This window comes from Equus caballus, chromosome 10, assembly GCF_041296265.1.
Source record: "Equus caballus isolate H_3958 breed thoroughbred chromosome 10, TB-T2T, whole genome shotgun sequence".
NCBI classification, from domain to species: domain Eukaryota; kingdom Metazoa; phylum Chordata; class Mammalia; order Perissodactyla; family Equidae; genus Equus; species Equus caballus.
In genome coordinates this window covers 44,386,392-44,412,130 of record NC_091693.1, presented here as the reverse complement: position 1 = coordinate 44,412,130, position 25,739 = coordinate 44,386,392, and the positions used below count along the sequence as shown (strand labels likewise).

The 25,739-nt window shown below is 38.6% G+C and overlaps 2 protein-coding genes across 6 annotated transcripts in view; both read left to right on the top strand.

Annotated features, from left to right (window-relative positions):
- Window positions 1–18,445, top strand: part of ME1 (malic enzyme 1) — a 252,844-nt gene extending 234,399 nt beyond the window's left edge. For all 5 annotated transcript variants that reach the window (XM_070225215.1, XM_070225218.1, XM_070225214.1 and 2 more), the window contains 5 exons: window positions 3,732–3,837; window positions 5,218–5,360; window positions 8,354–8,527; window positions 14,125–14,223; window positions 17,925–18,445. In XM_070225215.1, the coding sequence (XP_070081316.1) occupies window positions 3,732–3,837; window positions 5,218–5,360; window positions 8,354–8,527; window positions 14,125–14,223; window positions 17,925–18,095 (693 nt within the window). In that variant the 3' untranslated portion in view covers window positions 18,096–18,445. The remainder of the gene's footprint in view (window positions 1–3,731; window positions 3,838–5,217; window positions 5,361–8,353; window positions 8,528–14,124; window positions 14,224–17,924) is intronic.
- Window positions 18,446–19,524: 1,079 nt separating this feature from the next.
- Window positions 19,525–25,739, top strand: part of PGM3 (phosphoglucomutase 3) — a 36,395-nt gene continuing 30,180 nt past the window's right edge. Inside the window, exon 1 of the mRNA XM_070225221.1 lies at window positions 19,525–19,832. The gene's annotated coding sequence lies outside the window, so the exon portion shown is untranslated. The remainder of the gene's footprint in view (window positions 19,833–25,739) is intronic.

The window sequence follows — 25,739 nt, the reverse complement described above, 5'->3', positions numbered from 1 at the left end:
AAAAGTGGAAAATGAATTTATATGATTGACTAATTTTTTTCTTTAATAACATGATGAACAAGAGTATGGACTGACAATATTCAACCTAATATTACTAGAGACTAGAATAGTCTCTCCTGAACTGAATATGAAACAGCAAGCTTAAAGTTTGATTCTGAATGAATTAATTGAGATTTTTTTAAATTGAGTTATAACTGATGTATAACATTATATTAGTTTCAGGTATATAGCATAATGATTTGATGTTTGTGTATATTGCCAAATATTTGCTATAATAACTCTAGTTAACATCTGCCACCACACATAGTTACAAAATTTTTTTCTTGTGATGAGAATTTTTAAATCTACTCTCTTAGAAACTTTGAAATATACAATACAGTATTCTTAACTACAGTCAACATGTTGAACATTACATCCCCAGGATATTTATTTTATGCCTGGAAGGTTGTACCTTTTGACCCCCTGCACCCATTTTTCTCAGCCTCCACCCTCCACCTTTGGCAACCACCAGTCTGTTCTCTGTATCTGTGGGTTCAGTTTTTTGGTTTGTTTTTCAGATTTCATATATAAGTGAGATCATATGGTATTTGCCTTTCTCTGTATGACTTATTTTACTTAGCATAATACCTTCAGGGCCCATCCAAGACAGGGTTGTTTCCATGTCTTGACGGTTGTAAATAATGCTGCAGTGAACATGGGGTGCAGGTGTCTTTTCGAGTTAGTGTTAATAAGATTGTTTTTCACAGTGTCTTAGATGTAGTATGTTTTGATGTGTGAGGAAAAAAAGGTAAGATAATAACCTTTTAGAACCCAGAAATGACTAATGGTGAATTCTGTTCTTAGGAAGCTGTTGGCTCTAATATATGTACTTTTGCCTTTTTGTTTCAGGTAGGAGAGCTCCTTTCAACATTTTTTTTGTAGGGCAGGTCTGTGGTGATGAACTCCCTCAGCTTTTCTTTGTCTGGGAAAGCCTTTATTTCTCCTTCATATCTGAAGCATAACTTTGCTAGGTAGAATATTCTTGGCTGACAGTTTCTATCTTTCTATTTTGAGTATGTCAGTCCACTCTCTCCATGCCTGTGTAGTTTCTGTTGAGAAATCTGCTGACGGCCTATTGGGAGATTCTTTTAAGGTTGCTGTCTTTTTTTTCCTGGCTGTCTTTAAAAATCTTTTTCTATAATTGACTTTTGATAGTTTTAATGTAATGTGTCTTGGAGAAGGTCTTTTTATGCTGAGATAATTAGGTGTTTTGTTAGCTTTGAGGACTTGTATATCTCATTCCTTTCCCAGGTTTGGAAATTCTCAACTATTATGTCTTTAAATAAGGTCTCTGCCCGCTTCTTCCTCTCTTCTCCTTCTGGGATACCCATTATCCTTATGTTACCTTTTCTAATGGAGTCGAATAATTCTCATAGAGTTTTTTCATTTTTTAAAAAATTTTAGTTCTCTTTTACATGAATCATTTCTAGATTTCTGTCTTCCAGCTCACTGATTCTCTTTTCTATATAGTCTGCTCTATTTCCAGTGCTCTCTACTGTGTTGTTCATCTCATTTATTGAGTTCAGCACCAGAATTTCTTTTTGATTCTTTTTTAGAGTTTCAATGTCTTTGATAAAGTATTCCTTCTGCTCATTAATGTTATTCATGAGCTCATTGAACTGCGTTTCTGAACTTTCTTGTAGCTCATTGAGTTTCTTTCTGACAGTTATTTTGAATTCTTTATCAGTTAGATCACAATCTTTCATGACTTGAAGTTGGGTTTCTGGAGTGTTGTCTTTTTTGTGTGTGTGATATCATGTTACAGTGGTTTTTCATGGTTCTTGCTGAGTTGGTCCTCTCCTAGTGGATTTGAAGCAGTGAACACCTTTCTTATTTAGGTACAGCTCTGTTTACTTTGAGTCCAACAATTCAACAGATAGTTAATTAGAGTCCTTTGTTTTGTTTTCAAGAGGTGTCTGCTATAGCACAAGGTATTGGTTTCTTTGACCTGAGCTGCCTCTGGCTGTATTTGAGAAATGGCACTTTCCACCCTCCATCGCCTCTACCAGAGGTGTCGCCAGTACCCTCCTCATTGCTGCTTATGCCACTGGGGTCAGTGGTACCTTGCAGCTGCTGGTGTTGCTGTGGTTGCTGGTGTTGCCGTTAGGGGCACTGGGATGACAGGTGCCTCCACCACGTTTGCGGTTGCCTGGGGCAGGGGCACTACCTCCACAGCAGGAGTAGGGGTCGGGGTCTCTGGCACCTCCACTACCTCTGGGGTTGTTGGGGTAGTGCATGGGGGGAGGGGAACCCAGAGTTGCAAGTGCCACCGAGGCTGGAGGGATGGGGTGGTGGGGCCCATTGCCACTGCTTCCCACTTCCCTGTGGCCACAGGTACCACTGCGGCCAGGAGGCTGGAGTCATGTGCGCTGCTTCTACTGCTGCTACCGAGTTCCCTGGGACTGTGGCTTAGCTGCCATGGCAGGGGGCTGGGATCGTGGGCGCTGCTTCCACTGATCCCCCAGTTCCGCCTTCTCTGTGTATTCCAGTCCACCCACCTTCAGATGTACAGATGTGTGGATCTCTCCAGAGTCCTGGTGTGTTGGGCAGAGGAACCTTTGTTGAGTTATGGGTGTTTTACTAGTCGTAGATTGAAAGGGAGAGACTAAGGGAGCGTCTCACGTCACCATGATGCTGACTCGTATATTACTTTTAAAAATAAATAAAATTATAATAACCTTTTAAAACTAGAAAATTGAAGCATTTTCAGGATTATCAATTGGCAGACAATCTGGCATATACTATTTGAGCTTTTTCTCCAGGGCTGTAATGTGCTATGTTATTGAAAAACCGAGTTTCTACTGAAAGTACCTGCCTTGGGCAAGTCACTTAACATCTGAGAGCCTCTGGTTTGTCATACAAAATGACTCATTATACTTGCCCTACTTCTCAGAGTTGTTGAGGGGATCAAGTGAAATATGTGAAAACAACTTCTGAGTCATATAGGACGTTATAAAGTTAGGTAGTGATTTATTATGTAGTCAAAATTGGGTTTTTTGTTATTCTTTTTTTTATTGCGGTAACAGTGGTTTATAACATTATATAAATTTCAGCTGTACATTGTTACCTTTTTCTATTTCTGTGTAGATTACATCATGTTCACCACCCAAAGCTTAGTAAAAATCTTAAAAATTTGCAGCTAGAATATTATAATTAGATGTTTCCTAGATAACATATGGCAGATTCATAATCAAAACATTAAAAATAAAAACATATAAAGCTAGCGCTTATTCAGAAAATCAAACTATGATATAGATCTGGCATCCAGTCCATCTTCTTCAACTGGGAGTGCTGCGGGTAAAGTCAACTCCACATTCTAGGACACTCCTATATTAGCACAAATAATGTTGAGTAACAGTATCTTTATTTACATGACATTTTGCATTACTGTTTGTTAATGCCAGTTCCTCACAAATGGCTGTAGAATTAGGATTTTTAATATTAAATAATAAATAAGGGAAAGACTTTATTTGTTCACTGTTATATACCCATAGCCTAGAGCATTGTCTAAGACATAAATATTTATTGAAAGAATGAATGAAATAATACTTTGATAATTGGAGAAAAGATTGTAACACCTAATACATAAAAATGTTATGCATAAATTCTGGTAATATGTGTAATATTCTGAAATTTCTTTGATGCACATATGTTTGGCAGATTTATCGTTTCTTCTCATTTGCTTTACTTAGGGACGTGCTGCCCTAACACGAGAGAAAGAGGAATTTGCCCATGAACATGAAGAAATGAAGAACCTAGAAGCCATTGTTCAAGAAATAAAACCAACCGTCCTCATAGGTAAACTTCTTGTTTTCCCTCTCTCCCGTAAACCCCACCTCCACCCCATTTTGGCCTAATTGGTTTTCTTACTACTGATTTTTGAGACATTATTTAGTTTTTTGAAATTCTAACCTTTAGAATTCACAAACAAAAGTACATATTCACTGAAGCAACAGTGCCTCATAAACAACTAGATTTGTCAGTTCGGTGCTGTCTTCTTAATCTTACTGATCCCAAATGAAGTGAGTGGCCCTCTCTGCTGCCTCTGTCAACCTATTAGTACCTGGCATATTCAGTAGTTTCCGGGCTTAATTATTGCAGATAGACAATGGTTCTCAAATGAGAGCTATTTGACCCCCAAGGGAACATTGGGCAACATCTGGAGACATTTTTGTTTGTCAGAGATTGGGGAGCCGGAGAGGTGAAGGCTACTGACATCTAGTGGGCAGAGGCTCAGGATGCTGCTCGACACCCTACAATGTGCGGGAAAGCCCCCACAACAAGGAATTATCCCACCCAAAATGTTAATAGTGGCAAGGCTGAGAAACGCTGAACTAGACCTCCCTTGGAGATGGGGACCATATTTCACACATCCTCATATTCATCACAGCACTTAACACGGGAGCTTCCACGTTCCATGTGTGCAGTAAGATGTTTAATATGGTCAAACTTAAGGTGGCTGAAAAAACTCAGAGGAAATTATGAGACTTCATCCCTTATTCTGTGTGTATATAATGTGAGCCCTTACTTTGTATCATACTCCATTTCTAGAAGCTCTTGTGAAACAGATAACAATATTGAGAATAATGGTGATAACCGTAACAAAAACAAATACTCCATGACAGGAACTATAGTAAGCCTTTTTTGGTGTTTTTTACAAAATATGTTCTATCAGGAATATTTCTAATTTTTTTATTCCATTATGCTAATTGCTTTGTTCTTCTGTTAAAATTCTTTCAATGAGCCATCCTTCAGTTTTACAATTGAATTGGACATTGTCTTAAGTGTTAGCACTGATTTCTAAAACATAATTACTTTACAGCCTGAGAGACTGAAATATACTCATAGAATTGTTTATAGAGAGAGAATTTACACTGGACACATTTAATTTACTGATATAAATGCCTGCAATCAAATTCCCAGTGATTGGTCACTAACTCAATGTATTATGAGTCAAATGTTATATCTGTTATTTTTCAATAGGTGCTTGTGGATTTGTAACCCTACAGATTGTTGGCATTGACACACTTGTCTCATTTTGTCACTTTAATATAACTGTTCTATGTTTTGTTTAGGGTTTATTACAAAATGACCTGACACGTCTCATCAGTTTTTGGACGTGGGCTCCTTGGATTAATGAACCAATTCCTATTCACTGGTTTCTCATTTCTACATTAGGAGTTGCTGCAATTGGTGGTGCATTCTCAGAACAAATTCTCAAAGATATGGCTGCCTTCAATGAACGGCCTATTATTTTTGCTTTGAGTAATCCAACTAGCAAAGCAGAATGTACTGCAGAGCAGTGCTATAAACTAACCCAGGTAAAGCGGAAGTATAACTGATGTTCTATCGTTGAATTCTGATTCATTTTAGGGAAGCCTAGGGTATCTAAGGTGCTCACCACTTATCCTTAAAAAATTACACAAGCAAGACGGGAAGAAAAGTGAACAGTTCGGAAGGGATAAGAGCTATTTCCTTTTCTAGAATGTTGTTGTATAAATCTTTTTCTTCAATGAAACAATTAACTTTGTAATATTTTATTGATAATTTCCCTCTAGTGTTTTGGAAGTATGTAAGAGATAAGCATAAAAGTTAGAAAGGAAAAGGAAAAAGCTTGATTCTAGATGCTTATTAAAATAGCCTTTAACTAGCTATTCCTAAGCATTGAAGCATACAGTGTAAAACCGCAATCTTATTTTTGCTTTGCTAAATCCTGGGTTTGGATTTTGATGCCATGGGTGGAGCATTTGGGCTGCTATTTTGACATCCAGCCAGGTTGGGGTGGGAGTCCTCAAAGCTTCAATACTTTACTCTTTTCAAAAAAGTGAGGGGCCGGCCCGGTGGCGCAGTGGTTAAGTGCACACCTTCCGCTTCTCAGCGGCCCAGGGTTCGCTGGTTCGGATCCTGGGTGTGGACATGGCACTGCTTGGCAAAAGCCATGCTGTGGTAGGCGTCCCACGTATAAAATGGAGGAAGATGGGCATGGATGTTAGCTCAGGACCAGTCTTCCTCAGCAAAAAGAGGAAGATTGGCAGTAGTTAGCTCAAGGCTAATCTTCCTCAAAAAAAAAAAGTGACATTTTATACTATGTTTCTATTAGTATAGATTTGACTGATATGTTGACAAGGGCCTTTTTTCAAAGGCTTGAAAATGTCATTACAACAAAACAGAGATTGAGTCATATGCATCTAACACTTTTATCTTGGAAATAAATCTGAAATGAACTAGAAAAGGTAAACAGGACACAAAGTTATGTCATTCTGCACAAATCAGAACTTGATGGTTCCACGTCTTTAATATTATGTCCTTAAATGCTTATTACTGAATTAATGAATTAAGAAAATTTTGGCAAGGAGCTACTCCATTGTTTATCTCTCTTATCTGGAATGCCATCAATGTTCTCAATAATTTAAATTTTTGTCCCATTTCTAGGTTGGGGAATTTGCCCCACATTCTTCAGGAGTCCTTAAATCTTTAAAGGAAGAAAAACACTCTGAGCAATAGCAACACTTTAGCATGGTGTGTTGAACATAGGAGGCACACGATAAATAAATGTTTAAGTAGTTATTTTGTTTGGGATATGTCAATAGGCCTCAAGAGTTTATAGACTCACCTGTAGCCAAATTTATAGAGTTGTGTTTTTAAGTTTGAAAGTGTCTGATATAAATGGACTGAACTCTTTTGTCATCTTGCCTAATGTTCCCTGCTCTTATACATAAAATTGAAAGTAATTTTGAGGCTGAAAATTTAAACGCTAATTCAGCCACAGGATTACAGAACAAGAAAACAAAATCACAGGCTCGCTGAGCGGGAATCTCTGCTGCTACAGGCACAGGGAAAAGTCCTTGAGAAAGGTTAAAAATACAAACTGCAAAAAGATTATTGAACCATGCACAACTATAATTGTACTAAAATGGTTTGGAGAAATTTCCTTCTCCATGTTAACAATCCATATGCCTGAGAGTGTTTAGCTAACTCTCATCTGTTTACTGCCTTTCCTCCATAAAATGTGACGGTTTTTGGTCATAAAATGGTAGGCGGGAGGAGTGGGTGTGGAGGAGGGGAAGGAGATACAGAGGTAACGTGTGTACATAATGTTGCAGGTCTCTTCTCAAATATAATTTTCAAAGATATATATATATATATCAAATAACATATATAAATATGTATCAAATAGTAATTTATTTACTTTAGAAAGTTGCTTGCAGTAACACATTTTATCTGCTAAATAGAGTTAAAGGTATCAGACTTGTCTGAAAACAAAAAGTTTTGTGCCAAATCTAACAGTATCTTAAGACACCTAGATGAGAATTTTTATTTTCTTTCTCATCTTTTTATATCCTGAATGAGGTTGAATCATATTATACAACTTTACCTTTATATAAAATACACGTTGTGGCATCTTACAAAAGTGAATAAGTTAATATTATTAATATCATAATGGATTTAGACTCTAGATGTACGAGAGATGAAAGTTATAACCCAGTATATCATCATTTCAACTGTGCTTGGGGGTTTGGTGCGTTCGGCTTTTCAGATGCATTTTTTCGGTTGTGATGCTTTATTTGTTGAGAGTTTCCTATTCCTGTTTTAGAGGCTGAACGCTCTCGTGCCTCTGCACTCTCACCCTCAGATCACACAGACGTGCCCCTTTTGATCAGCAGGATGGAACACAGCAGCGAACAGGCCCTAAGTTAATGCCATCTTAAAGCATGTAATACGTGAGGTTCCTCAAAAACATTATGACAAAATATGAAGATTAGGAAAAAAATAAACATGATTTTTGACAATTATTGATAATTTAATCTTCCTGTTAATCCTACTGGTGCTAATGAGTTTGTTTCCCATATATTTTCCATTTAATTCTTTACAATATAGAAATATATAAAATTTGTCCCAACAGTTACATTGAAATGTGTTGATCCCCAAACTCTAACCTAAAATGTCATTCTTTCCTATACTCTAATAATAACCTATCATTTTTATTTTCAGAAGTCTATAATTGGAAGCCTATGTAGAAATGGTTGATAGGCCTATGGGTTGGACCACTGCAGAGAACAGAGTGGTGGTCTTCAGGTATCATGGGCTTTGCACACTTCTCGTAGGAGTAGAGAGTAAGACAGAGAGCAGTAATAATCACCCACTCCGGAGCTCATTGCCGACAGCATAAAAGCTTGCTCAGACTTATTTGAGAGTTAATGAAAAATTAGCTTCTTTCTAAATACTCTTTACTTTAACTATGGGGTGGTTCTATTATGATGCATTTGTTTTAAGATTTCTTGCTTCTTTTTAAAGTTGTGTGTCTGTGTTGTAGGGGCGTGCAATTTTTGCCAGTGGCAGTCCTTTCGATCCAGTCACTCTTCCAAGTGGACAGACCCTATATCCTGGCCAAGGCAACAATTCCTACGTGTTTCCTGGAGTTGCTCTTGGTGTTGTAGCATGTGGATTGAGGCATATCACGGATAAGATTTTTCTCACTACTGCTGAGGTATTGTAAAATACTCTTAAGTTCACCAAAGCTCTAAAATACCAAATGAGCTTAGTGTAGGTTGTCTAATGTTGTATTTATCTAGCCTCTCAGTTCACTCCCTAGAAGGTATAAAGTCCAAAGAAGAGAAACTCCTTCTCAGTGGATAACGAGGGGTGGGTAGCAGGCTTGTATTGCGTCACTAGTTGGAGACGGTTCTTCAGCATCCAGCAGAAAAGTTGCATTCTGATTTCTTAAAAGGAACTCTTTTTTTTCAATCTTCACACTTCCAATCAAATTCTGTGATGGGAATGAGACAATTAAAAATTTTGTTTCCAAATCATGGATTAAGTGATAAATATTTGTCCATTGAGAACCTTCCTAAATAATGGCATTTTGAAGATTTAGAATGAAAGTTGGATTTGGTATAGCGAAGCAGTATTTATCATTCAGGGTTCAGTGCAGAAAACAGAAACTGCTCCGGTATTTTAAACAGAAAAGAAATTAAGACAGGGAATTAGTGTTTATAAAGTCATTAAAAGGACAGAAGTGAGCTCTAGTGTGAGCCCGCAGGAAAGAGTCTCAGAACAGGACAGAGCAGACCCACTAGGGATGCTGGTGCTGTTAAGAACTGTGAAGGATCTGAAGTTTTACCCTACTTGCAAGCTAACCAGTTAGCCTGCCGCAGTTTCATAGATGCTGGCAGAAGACATAAGACTTTTAGGTCAGAGACAGAGGACTTTATTACTCATGGCACAAGAGGTGCCATGAACTTCAGGTTCCGGTCAGTTCCCCTTGCCTGCTAAGCCTCAGGGGGGTGATACAGTGAGTGGACATATATTTATGAAGTCATAAGCTTTTGGTAATCAGAATGTTCGTCTGGTTAGTAGCATGTTTGAAGAGGATGCAATTCATGAATGAGAAATTGGAGTGAATTTCTTCTCTTAAAGTTAAACTACTGTACAACATTATAACTGAACTGAACCATGTGAAAATTAATATTCCAATATTTCATCATGCAAACATGTTATTCTTCCCATTGTGAAGAGGAACTCTAAGAACATAGACAAAGATTCTTACGCTGTTGGTGTGATCTAAAGGAGTGTAACCCAGTGTTAACACTTGGTGTCATTCTGTGGGAACAGATGCCTGGAAACTATGTTCTCCTCTTTTCTTTCCCCTCGCTGTGTTAAAAGCATGACAGCTGATGTCTGAGTTTCTTTAACTTGAAAAAACTTTGTTAAACATAAGTAGATGTCTAATTACTGAGAGCTTTTCAAAGTTCTTACATTAAGGAAAGTGTAACCATTGTCTTTTATAGCAGAGACATAAGAAGAAAAAGACTGATCTTTTACTTGTGGTAGCCGGTGTTTTCTTTCCTAAATAACTCCAGCACCATCTAGTGACAGATTTCATGAGAAAAACTTTCCACTTACTACCAGGAAAAGTAATACTCATGACCAAAAAGCTTTGAAGAAAAAAAATAAAATGTGATTTTTCTTATCTAGCTAGTGATCTCTCTGGCTAGATCTTTTGCCTTTCCACTCCTTTTCTCTTCTGCTTCAATACAACGTTCCTGTTTTTCATACCATCTCATTGCTTTCTTTGTCTCCTTTTCATGTCCCCCCTTTTAACTAAGAGCTTTTTTCTAGCGTTCATTTTTTGGTCCTTGCTTTTTCTTCCATTTTTTAATGCTTTCAGAGATCTCATCCATTCTCTTGTTTCCATTATCTTCATTCTAGCAGTGGCCAAATCTGTGTATCTCTATTCTCATCTTTTACTATATCTCCAGTTATTTGATGCATATTTCCACAGAAATGCCCTGATGTTTCCTTAAACACAAGATATGTAAAACCATACTTCTCAGCTTCCCTCACCTTCAGCATTCCCGTTTCTACTAGTAATCCTCTTTCCAAGCACGCACCAAAGCTTCGAAGCCTGAGCTTTTCATTTTCCGTCATCCCGAAGCCTTGTAACACACATGCATATGCACGTAACTGCTCTATTATCCTGCCTGGAAAACTCTGGGAATTATTCTCTGCTTATCTAAGCCTATCCTTCAGGTCACAGCTCAAGTCCCACCTTGTCCTTGAATCCTTTTCTACTCTGACTCATCTCGATCTTTCTCCTACGCCATGGCTGTCTTTATCAAACACTTTGACATTTAATTTTATTACTAGTTGTATTTTGCTCTTGAGAGCTTTATGTTTCAAACAATTAAGTGTTACCTTATAATTAAATTGTAAATTATCTTCTTTAAAGACAGAGCATCTTCCATGTACTTCTTTCAAAAACACCAGTAGCACCTAGCACAGTACTAAAGCACATAACAGAAACTTAATAATACTTATTGAATTGAATTAAATAGAGCTAGTCATATACCTTAGCAAGGAGAATAAATACAATACCATAGACACTCACTGCTAGAAGGCCCCAAACGGAAGAAATCTTGTCTAGATTATATTTTACGGTTAATAAAAGTAACATGTGAGAGATCTAGGTAGATTGTTTTGTTTGGCAACCCCAAATTTAATAACTTTTAGGATTATTGTCAAAATACTAGTTGGATCTCTTGTGGAACTAGAAATCTTGTGGATTGGTCCCAATCCACAAGAAGACTATTCATGGACATTTTTATGTCACAAAGAGATATTTGGCTTTCCTGGTACTCTGGGCAGTCTTCTGGACCTCTGATGGGTCAGCCCTCCTGACCCCGTGTGGTCTGTACAGCAGCCTGGGAGCAGACTCCACCTGTCCACATCTGGGAGGCAAACCCTGGCCTCCCATCACACCTCTCCTCGAGAATCACCTGCTTTGTGTCATCTCCTCTGCCTCGCCCCATCCCTTTCTGATATCCGCCCAGAGGACCTGGAGGTGATCAGCACTGACAGCAGCATCTGGAGGAAGGTTTGACTCATTTAAGTCACTAGATAACTGAAAATCCAGCTGCCGTAACATTGTCAAAATGAAGCAAAGAGAGCGTATTTGGAAGCAGCCATGATGTAGTTAGAGAGAGATATACCGATGGTATATCAGAAGGAGCAAATAGCTTCTGAGCGAATGAGCCAGTCCGTGAGAGTGAGAGTAAGACTCCTGTATAATCTCTCCTTTTTCCCTCAGGATCAGTCTAACAGTAGGCTCCCTGTGGTCACCTGTTTGCTACTTGGCTTTGTTCCACCCTTTCTTGGCTCCCTCTCTGCATGACAGGCATACGTGGAGAGCAAAGATTCAGACTGATTCCTCTTTACTCAGCCATCTTCTGACTATCTTCAGTCTCTTTAAAATGACTAGAGAAAAAACAATGATGTTGGATACCAGCAACGTGCCAATATGATTGGAGCAATATACGTATTATCTCATACACAAAATTTTAAAAACTTGAAATTGATTGGTTATGTAATGTGCCTCCAAATCAAATAGCTAATAAGCTAATACATTGTAGAGCTGGATGTGACCCAAAAAGCTATTTTACTCCCACTCTCCATGCTGGCTGCCTACCTGTTCTTTTCAAAATGAAATAGCTAAGATTTATCGAACACTTATTTTCTCAGACAGTGTGGTTAATTCTTTACTGGCACTCATTTCATTTAATCCTATGAATTAGGAACTGTTAGTAGTCTTGCATCACCAAAGAGAAAACTAGGCTTAGAAAGGTTAATTAATTTGCCAAAATTCAAACAAATAGTAATGGGTGCCATCGGAATTTGAATGTGTACCACCTCACGTCAGAGCCTGAGCTCTCAGCCACCATACTGTTGCATCTTTTTGAGACTGTGCTGCTCCTTTCTTCTCATCCAGTTAAATAACAATACCAGCTATCCATAAGAGTTTTTGCTTTAACATCTAAGAAACGCCAGCTGATTTAAATCTGCCACAAATCCTTTGCAGAACAACAAGGAGTAACAAGATTTTTTAAGTGGCCTAAATTCAATGGAAAATTAACATAAAATGGTTTTATTTTGTCTCAATCACTGTTTTAAATAATTCTCCATCAAATCTCCCTTTTCTTTCTCTTAATAGCATCTCAGTAACTTTCAGTTCATTTTGAATTCACGCATTCTTTTAACAAGTACTAATTAAGTATCTGCCATGTGCTAGGCATTATTCTAGGTGCTGGGGATATGTCAGTGGAGAATAATGAAATATCTCTCCAGTTCAAAATTTGCATCCAATTCAAATATCATCTCTTCTTCCTGCAGGATAAGAGTCCTCAGTACAGGTCGGGGAGAGCCGTCTGCTCTGTGACTCTTCCTACTCCGACACCAGCACCTTGATGGTTGGGGGAAAGGCTCTGGAGAACCTTCTGCCCCTTCTCATCAAGGCTACCTCCTGAAATGCGTTAGAAATGGGAAGGAAGCGTAGGGAAAAGAGCAAGCATCTCTCTTATTAACTTTCCACTATTTCAGGCCATAAAACCCTCTGTGGCAAAGTCCAAAATCTGGCTCTCTCATGTCAGTTTGTCTCATTTTTTAAAGCCACTTTATTGAGGTTTCATTGACATACAGAAAGCTGTACATATTTAATTGTACAATTTGATGACTTTTGAGATAATTATACATCTGTGAAACTATCACCACAATCTGTGCCATAAACAAATCTATCACCTCCCCAAATTTTTGGCTACCTTATTTTATGATTTTGTGTATTTGTGTGTGTGTGTGTTTGGTAAGATACTTAATATAAGATCTACCCTCTTAGCAAATTTTGAGGTATGCTTGAACTTAAGTACCGTTCGAATTAGAAATAGAGAATGGTTGAGGACAGCAAATGGTGAGGCTAGTTAGGTGACTCAGCCCAGAATCTGTGTAAAATTAAAATCCTCAAAAGGTACAAATTTCCAGTTACAAGGTAAATGAGTACTAGGTATGTAATGTACGGCATGGTGACCATAGTTAACGCTGCTGTATGATAGGGAGGAAAGTTGTTAAGAGACAAAATCCCAAGAGTTCTCATCACAAGGAGAAATTTTTTTCCTTTTTTCATTCTTCTCTTTTTCTTGTATCTGTGTGAGAAGATGATGTTAGTTTAACCTACTGTGGTAATCGTTTTACAATATCTGTAAATCAAACCAACATGCTGTACACCTTAAACTTACACAGTGATGTACGTCACTTGTTTATCAATACCACTAGAAAAAGGAAATGAAAACCCTACTTGCAATGTGACTCTGAAATGGCTTTCTCAGCCTCCTGCCCTGCCTCCTGCGCAGGAGCCTGTGAGCTGGGTGGAACGGCATCACCAGCCTGGCACGCCTTCCCTCCTCTCCATTCGGGATCCTTCTCCATCACTTCTGCCATCCCCCTCTTCCTTCCCTACTCCTCTTTCCCTGTTCCTCCAGTGTATCAAATGAGAGAGCTGCCAGCATTTCATGGTACAGTAGAAAAGGAACTGGATTAAGAGGAAACCTGGATTCTGTCCCCATCTTTTTCACTAATTGTGTGACCCCAGCGTTCACCAAACCTCTCTGGGCTCGGTTTCTCCATTGATAAGAGGAGACATGAAAGTGGATGGTCACATTAATGTGATCGGCTTCTGTAGGTGACTGCTCCCTGAGGGATCCTCATAACCACCCATTGTACTGTGTGAAGCATAAACATTTTTGTCTTTCTCTTTTTAAGGTTATAGCTCAGCAGGTGTCAGATAAGCACTTGGAAGAGGGCCGGCTTTATCCTCCTTTGAACACCATCAGAGATGTTTCTCTGAAAATCGCAGAAAAGGTAAAACCACTCTTTTTCAAACCTCATTATTTTTCCTTCCTTCTGCTGCTAAGTATGCATTTTTAGGTATTAATAATCCACTTCCTTGAAATATCTGTATCAACTTATTATGTCGGAAGTTAGAGAAATGAGGCCTGGTGCCTCAGCAGAGCTTTGGAAATCTGTTAGCTCCTTAGGAATGGAACAATTGGGTTGAATCATTCATTTCCCTGTCATGCTTTTTCTCTCTCATAATCTACATAATTCCTTAGGGTTTCCTTTCAGCTGGGTTTCTTCCACATCACCTCTTTTTAGTTAGTGCTTTCCATATCACACTTGTGATAGTGGCCAAAATATCACAGGTATAGTAGAGTGACATGTAGACCTTGAACCACCTGCCTCGTCCCTGTCTCCATGATGTACAGCATCCTAAAGATCACAGTTGAAGATGCTGCAGGAGGCAAAACAACGAGGGCGAAGAACTCCAAGCTGTTGGGGTGGCAGATGAGCTGTTGAAGGAATTAGCCGAGAAAAACCTAAAGGCAGGGAAATTTTCTGTAACTAAGGTGAGAGAGAGATGGACTTTTTGGCAATATAGTTGTATTAGTTTGCTAGGGCTGACGTAACAAAATACCACAGACTGGGGGGCTTAAGCTGCGGACGTTTATTTTCTCACAGTTCTGGGTGCTAGAAACCTAAGATTAAAGGGTCATCAGGTCTGCTTTCTTCCAGGGCGTCTCTCCTTGGCTTGTGGATGGCCACTTTCTCACTCTCTCCCCAAGTGGTCTTTCCTCTGTGCGTGCACTTCCCTGGTGTCTCTGTGAGTGTCCAAATTTATGCTTCTTATGAGAACACGAACCAGCTTGGGTTAGGGCCCACCTGATCAGCCTCATTTTAACTTAATTACCTCTTTAAAGGCCCGGTCTCCAAACACAGTCACACTCTGGGGCACTGGGAGTTGAGGCTTCAACAGTTTTGGCGTGATACAGGTCAGCCCATAAAAGTAGTTATACATTTAAAGCAGGGTTTCTCAACCTCAGTGCTGTGCACATTTTGGCCGGATAACTCTTTGTTGTGAGGGCTGTCCTGGGCATTGTAGGATGTTTAGCAGCATCCCTGACCTTTATCCATTAGATGCCAGGAGCCTCTGCACAGTTGTGACAACCAAAAATGTCCCCAGACATTGCCAAGTGTCCTCTCAGAGACAAAATTGTTCCTGGTTGAAAATCAAAGCTATTAGCAAGTTTATCAAAACAACACCATTTAGGATTTATATGTCATTATTTATCTTGTTGGTTGATGGTAGATGCTTCAAAAACCAAATAATACTTCAAAAAAAGACTTTAGATAATGTTTGATTATTTATGAAAGAGTATGCTTGTATTTTCTCCTAATTTGTATCTACTAGTTTGTAATTAGTTTGAATTATTAATGCACTGAATAGCACATTATCATCTTAAGTTCATTTTGAAGATTTAAAGAAAAAGGAGTTAGCATATGATTAGAGAAAGTAAGAGAGCAGGACAGCAGGGGAGCGCAGAAGACTCAGATATTACACTTAAAATAATGAAAGAATGCTGAGTGCATAGACAGAAACCAGGAAATCAGGACAAAGAATCTACTTCAGGGAGGAAGATGATTTAAGTGGACTGCACATTTGAGGTATCAATGGCGCATTCAAATGCACCATCTACGATGTAAATGGAAGTGACCGAAACTTAGGGCTAGATATAAAGATGTGGAAATCGTCTGTGTGCGTCAAGAGGTGAAGCTCCAGGAGTGGTTGGGAGTACCAGGAGAACAAGTGTAGAAAGGAAGGAAACTGACGATAGAACATCGTTTATTATTCTGTCTAGAAGACAGAAGAAAGAAGCCAGTCAGGAAGGGACGTGATCAGGATTTTAAGAAGAGACTAAGAAGTAAGCAGCATGTCAGGAATGAGAAAGGAGACAATTTCAGGATGGGGTGGAAGTTGTGATTAATAGAACCAAATCCCAGTGAGAAAAACAGGTGAAGTCTTTTATTTAGTACTTAGGAAGTTATCAGAAACTTTTACAAAAGCAATTTCAGTAGTACAAGAGTTAAGAAGTCCAGGGAGAGTTAGGAAAGCAACACAATGTACTCCACTCTTCCCGGGAGCGTGGCATTGACAAGAAGGAGAGAGTGGAGATTTCATTGAGAGAGAGGATTATGCACGTCGTGTGTCCTGGGAGCAGAATGAGGAATGAACTTCCACATCGCCCGTGTCAGGGAAGAAGCAACACGTTGTATTATAAAAGTGATCGAGCCATTGCAAGCAGGCCCAGGATCTTTTTGGGGTGATGGAAATATTCTGGAACTGGATGTGCTAACAGTTGCACAACTCTGTAAATTTACAAAAATAATTAAATTGTATACTTAAAATTGTTGAATTTTGTGGTCAGTGAATTATTCCTCAAAAAAAGCTGTTAAAAAATAGTAATACATTATAAGCAGTATGGAAAATAGAGGCGAGGAAAATACCTGATACTCTTGTTTCACAGTGTGATTATCATTTTGACTGTTTGCTTTCGGTCTTTGTTTTTGTTTGCTTTCTTTTCTAACATCATTATAATAATGTATAATAGTACATCATGCTTTTGTTTCCTGCTTTTTTCATAAACATTTCTCCATAATATGGCACAGTCTTTATAACCGTACTTTTTCATAAATGCGTAATTTTACATTGAGAATAGAAACTCAATCATTCTAATATTCTTCAAAAGCAGTATTATCCAGATAAGTCTCTCATACAAATAGCTCTTCAGTGATTGCTTTTTTAAAACTGGAGTGAATTCAAGAGCACTTCTGGAGTGATTAATTTTGACAAGAGGGAGAATTCATTTTTCTTCAAGAAAATAGGAAAAGAGAGAATGTTTGACGATATAGAGGAGATAGTCTGAGCTGATGAAAAGGGAATTGAGACCATTTTCTCTGATTAGTTGGAATTTTCTTACTAGAGTGCGGAGCCTCAAATGGAGGTGACAGGGGAAAGTTTAACATTGGCTTGTGGGAACTATGAGGGAAAGTTTTTTTTTTTTTTTAAACAAGGATAAAAGCATAATGTGCAGCCACAGTGGCCCAAGTAAGGTTAGGAAAAGTGTGGCATCGCAGGAGACAGCCATGAACAGAGAAAGCTGGCACTGAGGGTTTTCCAGACCAGGGCTAGGATGCTGAGTGGGATGCAAAGAAATGGAGACGAGACTGTGTGATACTGGCCAGAGCCGTGAGCCTGCCGCTGGGGTCCCACTGATGAGGCAAGCAGGTCAGGAGACCCTGGGATAAACAGGGATTTTTAGGAGGCTGTGGTCAGAACAGGCATCGTTGAAACTACAAGGTATCCAAGTTCAAACTTCACAGGAATATTAAGGTGTTTAGTTCAAGTTAACTATCAGTGAAGTCATTTCAAGATTTTTGCCACTGGCTTATCTGAGAAATCCTGTTATGAAGACATCTGAATAAATCTCTACAAGTCCCTCTTTCCTTTGTTGCTGATATCAAATTCTCCTCTTCCTGTATGATCTACAATTGCATTTTCATTTTATATCTTCTTTGTGTATGAGTGCTTTTATTATAATACAACTTTATTTTTTTGGAAATAGACAAGATGTAAATTATGAATTAATTTTTTGAAACAGATAAAAACTTCTGTGTGCTCACCATCATCTCAATTTATTGAAATAATATTCTTTTCTTATTTCTAGATTGTGAAAGATGCATACCAAGAAAGGACAGCCACAGTTTATCCTGAGCCCCCAAACAAGGAAGCATTTGTCCGCTCGCAGATGTATAGCGCTGATTATGACCAGATTCTTCCTGATTGCTATTCTTGGCCTGAAGAGGCCCAGAAAATACAGACCAAACTTGACCAGTAGCATAATAGCTGACATTTCTTAACTCCATAAGGAGATCTTGAAGTCTTTCATAATTTTTAAAGACTGGAATCTTTTATAATGATTCATAATATACTAGACTAGGATAATTTTACTTTAACAATCTAAAGATTTATGGAAAAATATTAATATACTTCAGGGTGAACTTCTCAGTAGACAATTTTGCTTCATTTACTTTCTGGTTATTTATGGTTTCTATCTTAATTATTTTGCCCAAGTTCTATTTAAAAGCTACTTGTACCAACTACTGAGAAACTCGTTGTTTTTCTATGAAACTAATGGGAAGACCAAAATTAGTAATAAATTGATATGATCAACATTAAAACCCCTAATTCTTTTGTTGTCTGTTTTGTTAAAAGTCTACTTTTTAAAAATAAAGATAGAAATGAAATTAGGCATAGATGAACTTTTGCTAGAAATGGAAACAACACTTTGTTGCCTAGAGAAAAATAACTTCTCAGGTATTTTCAATCAAATCCTAGATTATATTTGTTCCTTTTGTGCAACTGAGTTCTAACATTTCTAAGAAAGATCATTGCTGTTCCAATGCCTTGTGCAGCTATAGATTTTACTGTTCGTTCACCATTGTTACATCTCTTATCACTTTGGTCCTCAGTCATAAATCCCTTCTAAAAGCGCCTTTCTTTCCCCCTGGCGGGCTGTCATATCCTTCAGCTCCATTCTTTGGGGCCAGGCCTTTGTGGACCGCAGCCCTGTTGTGAGGTTGGTGCCTTCAGTTCGGCACATCCTGAGCAGTGGGCAGGGCTGAGAGGAGAGTAGGTGAGCTCCTGGAGAAAGGGCTGCCTGCAGGGTTGACCTCTTGAGGCAAAGATCCCCAGAGACAGCAGCAAGAGCGTGGTTCCCAGACAAGCTGGGTTCCCACTCGAGGGACTGCCCTAATGCCCCCTTGATCGGCTCAGGTCATTAAGAGCTCACTGTGTTACGATAAACTCACTCGCCTCCGAATTTTGAAAAAGTTTTGTAACCACTTCCTCAATTTCCAAAATTATCTTTACATCAGATATTAAAATGTTCTAACTACCATTAGTAGTTACAGCCCTGAAATTAGTATTAATTTCAAATTTTTCTTTAGAAATTAATAATTGAATCACTGGAACCAATTTTAAATTCTTAAGCTCAGATGCGATAACATTTGCTGTTTATTTGGAGAATTATTTGGAGAATTTTCTATTTTTGCAATAATGCTTTTTCAAAAGTATAAGAAGATGTTCAAGATAAACTATACTGTAAAACGATTTTATTGACAGTTGAGGGTTCCACAAATTGTTTCTGGTGTGAGTAGAAGGGGTGGGGCTATTTCTGAAGGTAACATTTAGTCAAGGCTTTCCTCAAGATAGTTATTTCGAAAAGACCCAGAACACCTATTTCTTATCTGTTTCCATGTTGTCTTGTAGCTCTAACTAAACGTATTTACCTGTGCAAAGTTTTTTAAAGCATAGAAAAAGTAAATGAATAAGATTATGAAATAATTGTCTTTTTTCTCTTAAAATATCATTACATTTTAAAATGATAATGCTGGGTCTTCTTATCATATGACAGAGTATTATGAATTTAAAAAATATTCTGATATCTAATTGCAGGATGAGCTTCATGCATTTAATACATGTGTAGTCATATTTGCTGTATACTATGATGAATGAACCACTTCTTCGTCCTCAGAGAAAGATAATGAAACAAGACTGGATGATTACTTACTGGGTATCATATGTTCTATATACATTATCTTATTTATTGTAGTCCCAACAATTCCCTTGTGAAGTAGATGTTTTTTTCCCTGAGGAAGATTAGCCCTGAGCTAACATCTGTTTCCAATCTTCCTCATTTTTTTCTTGAGGAAGATTAGCCCTGAGCTAACATCTGTGCCAGTCTTCTTCCACTTTATATGTGGGTCACTGCCACAGCATGGCTGATGAGTGGTGTAGGTCCATGCCTGGGATCTGAACCTACGAACCCAGACCACCGAAGCAGAGTACACAGAACTTAACCACTACGCCGTGGGGACAGCCCCTGAAGTAGATATTTTAAGTGACTTGCCAAGTCCACAGAGCTAATAAGTGAAGGAAGTGGGCTCTAAATCCATTTATCTTTCTTCATAGTCTATTCTCTTCTCACAAGAGTACCATCTGGAACAGCAATCTCCAATAGAAAAAAAAGTGAGCCATATATGTAGTTTCTAGTGGCCTCATAAAAAGAAGAAATGAGTGGAATTCATATTAATAATGTATTTTATTTAAACCAACATATCCAGAATATTGTCATTGCAACATGTAATCAATATAAAAATTATTAATGAGATACTTTGTCTTATTTGTTCATACTAAGCCTCCAGAATCCAGATATTTGCATATCCATATCATGAGAACATATAGAACAATGGAATAGAACAGGAAGCCCACAGACAGACCCCCTGAGTAGGTGAGTTACGGAGGTAGGACAAAAATCAACAGATAAAGAATAGAGGGTTAGTAAGAGGATTGGGAACACTGACCTACCACATGGAGAAAACGAAACTGCAATCCTACCTCATACTCTATAGGAAGGTAACTTCAGATGGATTAAAGACATAAATATGAATGGCAAAAATATAATTAATAAAAATTAATGTAGCAAAATATCTTTGGGACCTCAAAAACACAAACATGAGGGAAAAAAAATCGATGGAATGTGTAATCTAAGGTCCTGGCTGATAAATGGCTGCTGCCACAAAAGCATGTAAAGGGTGAAGAAATCCAGGACTTGGGGATAGGATGGTTGCTTCTCCAGAGATGGATTCGTAAAGAGAGAGATCATTTAGGCTCAAAGGCTTAAGCTTTCAGCTCACAGCACGGCATAAAAACTAGAAAAATGCCTGTGTTTTTTGCTAAAAGGATCTCTTCTCTCTTACTGCTGTAAGGCTGAAATAACTGAAAACCAAGGCCATACTTGATGCTGCTGGCTGCCCAGCCATGCCAGGAGCTGCCTCCACAGCCTCCCCAGGCCTCTTAGGTAAAAGTTAAGAGTGTTGACCAGGAAGCTGTAGGACCTTGATTTGAGGTGGGATCTGTGGCAAGGGGGATTTGGAGGACTTGTGATACCTAAAACTGGAGTGAACAGTAGCTCAGGTTTGAGTACTGAGTCCTGTGTCCCAGGAAACCCCTCAACCACAGGCAACCAGAACAGTTGACAGGTCCGCCCTTGCTAAGCAAAGCAGCAGCTCTTCCTGTCTGACGAGGTTGTTACTGCCTGGCTCCAGGGTCCTCTAATGACCTCGCTCAGTTCACCTCCTGCTCCGCCCACATCGCTTCTCGTTATCTCCATACACATACGGTCAGATTCCAGCATGGAGAGGGGCTGTGGTGGACACAATTGAAAAGGCAAACCCAGGAGAAGACTCTCACCAAAAGACGTCTAGACTTGGCTCATTTATATTGGCAAATCCTGAGGAAGAACGTATGGGATTCTGAAGGTGTAGTACTGAGGGGGGAGGTGGTAATTTCGGATTGGGTAGAATTGACTGATAGGGGTGCACTCCCCACAGAGCCTGGTTCAGTGTGCTGCCATGAGCCGCTGAAAGTGGTTCCACTTGTTGGTTCTGTGAGTTGACTGAAATGTAGACTTAATAATGGGCCACATTAAAGGAAATTGAGAACGCAAGCATTCCTTGAATTTGTATAAAGGAATTCAAAGATTTACAAAGATGAGGATATTGCAGTGGATTTGCTATGTGCAACCTGACCTCTTCATCCGAATGCTCCCCTAAGTCTCCCAAGAGGACATGTCAGTGACCCTCTCCTAAGGCCTTGAGAAGTGCCTTGGTGAAGGGAATAGCAGCATCCACGAAAGGCAGTTTTTTAAATTGAGGTATGTGTTATATCAGTTTTAGGTGTACAATGTCATGATTCGATCTATGCATACATTGCAAAACGATCACCACAAGTCTAATTGACATCCGCTACCATGCGTGGTTACAAAAACTTTTTTTCCTTGTGATGAGAAATTTTAAGATTTACTCTCTTAACAACGTTCCTGTATACAATACAGTATTATCATAGTCACCACGCTGTACATTACATCCCCATGACTAATTTCATAACTGGGAATCGTACCTTTTGACCCTTCACCCATTTTGCCCACCCCTAACCCCCTGCCTCTGGCAACTACCAATCTGTTCTCTGTACAGGTTTGGTTTTTTTCTTTTTTTTAGATTCCACATATAAGTGAGATCATATGGTATTTGTCTTTCTCTGTCTGACTTATTTCATGAAGCATAATGTCCCCAAGGTCCATCCATGTGTTACAGAGTCAAGATTTCATTCTTTATGGCTAAGTATATTCCATATACCTGTATAAGATTCCATTGTGTGTGTGTGTATATATATATATATCTCATATTTTATTTATCCATTTATTCATCAGTGGACACTTAGGTTGTTCCATGTCTTAGCAAATGTAAACAATGCTGCAGTGAACAGGGGCGCATATATCTTTTTGAATTAGTGTTTTCATTTTCTTTGGATAAATACCCAAAAGTGGAATTGTTGGATCTTATGGCAGTTCTATTTTTAATGTTTTGAGGAACCTCCATTAATGTTTTCCATAGTGGTGGCACCAATTTATATTCCCACTAACAGTGCACAAGGGTTCTGTTTTCTCCACACCCTCACCAACACTTGTTATTTCTTGTCTTTTTGATAATAACCATTCTAACAGGTGTGAGGTGATATCTCATTGTGGTTTTGATTTTCATTTCCCTGATGATTAGTGATGTTGAGCATCTTTTCATGTACCTGTTGACCATTTGTATTTCTTCTTTGGAAAAATGTCTATTCACGTCCTTTGCTCTTTGTTTTGTGAGGAAGATTGGCCCTGAGCTAACATCTACTGCCAGTCTTCTTTTTTTTTTCTTTGCTTGAGGAAGATTAACCCTGAGCTAACATCTGTGCCAATCTTCCTCTATTTTGTATGTGGGATGCCGCCATAGCATGGCTTGATGAGCAGTGTGGTGTGTAGGTCTGTGCCTGGGATCCAAACCTGTGAACCCCAGGCCTCTGAAGCAGAGCACATGAACGTAACCACTACACCATTAGGCTGGCCCCACCTCTGTGCATTTTTTAATCAGATTGTTTGCTCTTTTGCTTGATGTGTATGAGTTCTTTATATATTTTGGATATTAACGCTTTATCAGATATATGATTTGCAAATATTTTCTCCCATTCAGTAGGTTGCCTTTTCATTTTGTTGATGGTTTCCTTTGCTGTGCAGAAGTTTTTTAGTTTGATACAGTCCCACTTTTTAATTTTTACTTTTGTCGCCTTTGCTTTTGGTGTCAAATCCACAAAAGATTATCACCAAGACTGATGTCATAGAGCTTTCCACCTGTGTTTTCTTTTAAGAGTTTTATGGTTTCAGGTCTTTAATTCGATTCTTTAATCCATTTTGAGTTAATTTTTGTGTATGGTATAAGATAGTGGTCCAGTTTCCTTCTTTTGCATGTGGCTGTCCAGTTTTCCCAACATAATTTATTACCTATTCACTCAGTTTATTAACTGTTCTTTCCCCATTGTATATTCTTGCCTCTTTTGTCGTAAATTAATTGACCCTATATGTGTGGGTTTATTATGGGCTTTTGATTCTGTTCCATTGATCTAGTGTCTGTTTTTATGTAAACGCACTGTTTTGCTTACTATAGCTCTGCCATTGAGTTTGAAATCAGGGAATATGATGCCTCTAGCTTTGTTCTTTCTCAAGATTGTTTTGGCTATTTGGGGTCTTCTATGGTTCCACACAAGTTTTAGGATTGCATATTCAATTTCTGTGAAAAATGCAATTGGAATGTTGATGGGGATTACATTGAATCTGTAGATTGCTTTGGGTAGTAGGGACATTTTAACTATATTACTTCTTCCAATCCATGAGCACAGAATAGCTTTCCATTTATTTGTGTGTTCAAAATCTTTCATTAACCTCTTATAGTTTTCAGTGTACAGGTCTTTCACCCCCTTGGTTGAATTTATTCCTAGGTATTTTATTCTTTTTGATGCAGTTGTAGAGGGAATTGTTTTCTTAATTCCTCTTTCTGATAGCTCATTATTAGTGTATACATGTGCAGCAGATTTTTTTATATTGATTTTGTATCCTGCCACTTTACTGAATTTATTAGTTCTAACAGTTTTTTGGTGGACTCTGTATGGTTTTCTATATATGATATCATGTCATCTGCAAACAGGGACAATCTTACTTCTTCCTTTCCAATTTGGATGCCCTTTCTTTCTTTTTCTTGCCCTAACTGCTCTGGCTAGGACTGCCACTACCATGTCAAATAAAAATGGTGAGAGTGGGCTTCCTTGTCTTGTTCCTGATTTAAGAGGAAAAGCTTTCAGCTTTCACCATTGAGTATGATGTTAGCTGTGGGCTTGTCATGTATGGCCTTCACTATATTAGGGTACATTCCCTCTATACCAACTTTGTTGAGAATTTTTTTTATCGTAAATGAATGTTGAATTTTGACAAATGCTTTTCTTGTATGTATTGAGATGATCATATGATTTTTATCCTTCATTTTGTTAATGTGGTGTATCACACTGATTGATTTTCTGATGTTGAACCATCCTTGCATCCCTGGAGTAAATACCACTTGATCGTGGTGTATGATCCTTTTCATGTATTGTTGAATTTTGTTTGCTAATCTTTTGTTGAGGACATGAAAAGGGTTTTAATGACTCTTCTCCATAGGCTGGGGAGGCTTGTGGGAAATGCTGTGGTTAAAATGGGCTCCCTATTTCAATGAAGATGTCGGAATCTTGGTGTTGATAGAGCCTTAATAGCAGCACTTTACAACTGGAGACAAGGTGGAGGCAGTTATCATGATAGGAAGCAGGTCCAGTGTAATCAGAATAGTGTGGCCTGCAGAAATCCTTGTTGGTGGCCAGTAGATCACAGGGTCCCAGGGCTTGAAATGATGTTTAAAAATTTAAGTAGGACTGCATAGGTCTTGACCAAGAAAAATGGATGCCAGTGTATACAATTGATAGAGCCACACTAGTGTATATCAGCTGAATATCAGCTAGGTTTAGGACCAAAAATGTGGGCAACTCAGGTCAGGCCTACTGGATATGCATAACGATATCAGCAGAAAAGCCTGACTAGAGGCAGGCCCTCACCCAGTTGCCGTGCATAGATATGAATGAAAGACCTCTCTGGTGAAGAACTCTGTAATGTCATAAACGTGCTTCTAAATCTCCCTTTGAGGCTCTATTTACTAGGATAACAATGCATTGAAACCACTAGGGCTTTCGGAAATCATCTGGCAACAGCTCTGAACAAACAAATTTCTGGGATCTCTGAAACCAGTGCATCTATGGGGCAAAGTGTATGCTATGGAATCAGTCCATCCTCTAGTTATTTTCCCAATAAAGAGTTAGAATTGATTTTTTCATCTATGGCAATATCCGCACATGGGATCCCTGATGCATAAAGGATTATTCTGGTAGGAAGTACCAAATGATTCACAAAGGTAAGTGCTGATGTGGATTAAGGCTACCCCAGGGAGAGAAGCCCAAGGTGACCTGGTCTACATGCCGAACTATATGACCCGGTGGATTTTTATGGTATGAATTAGGGCTGCCC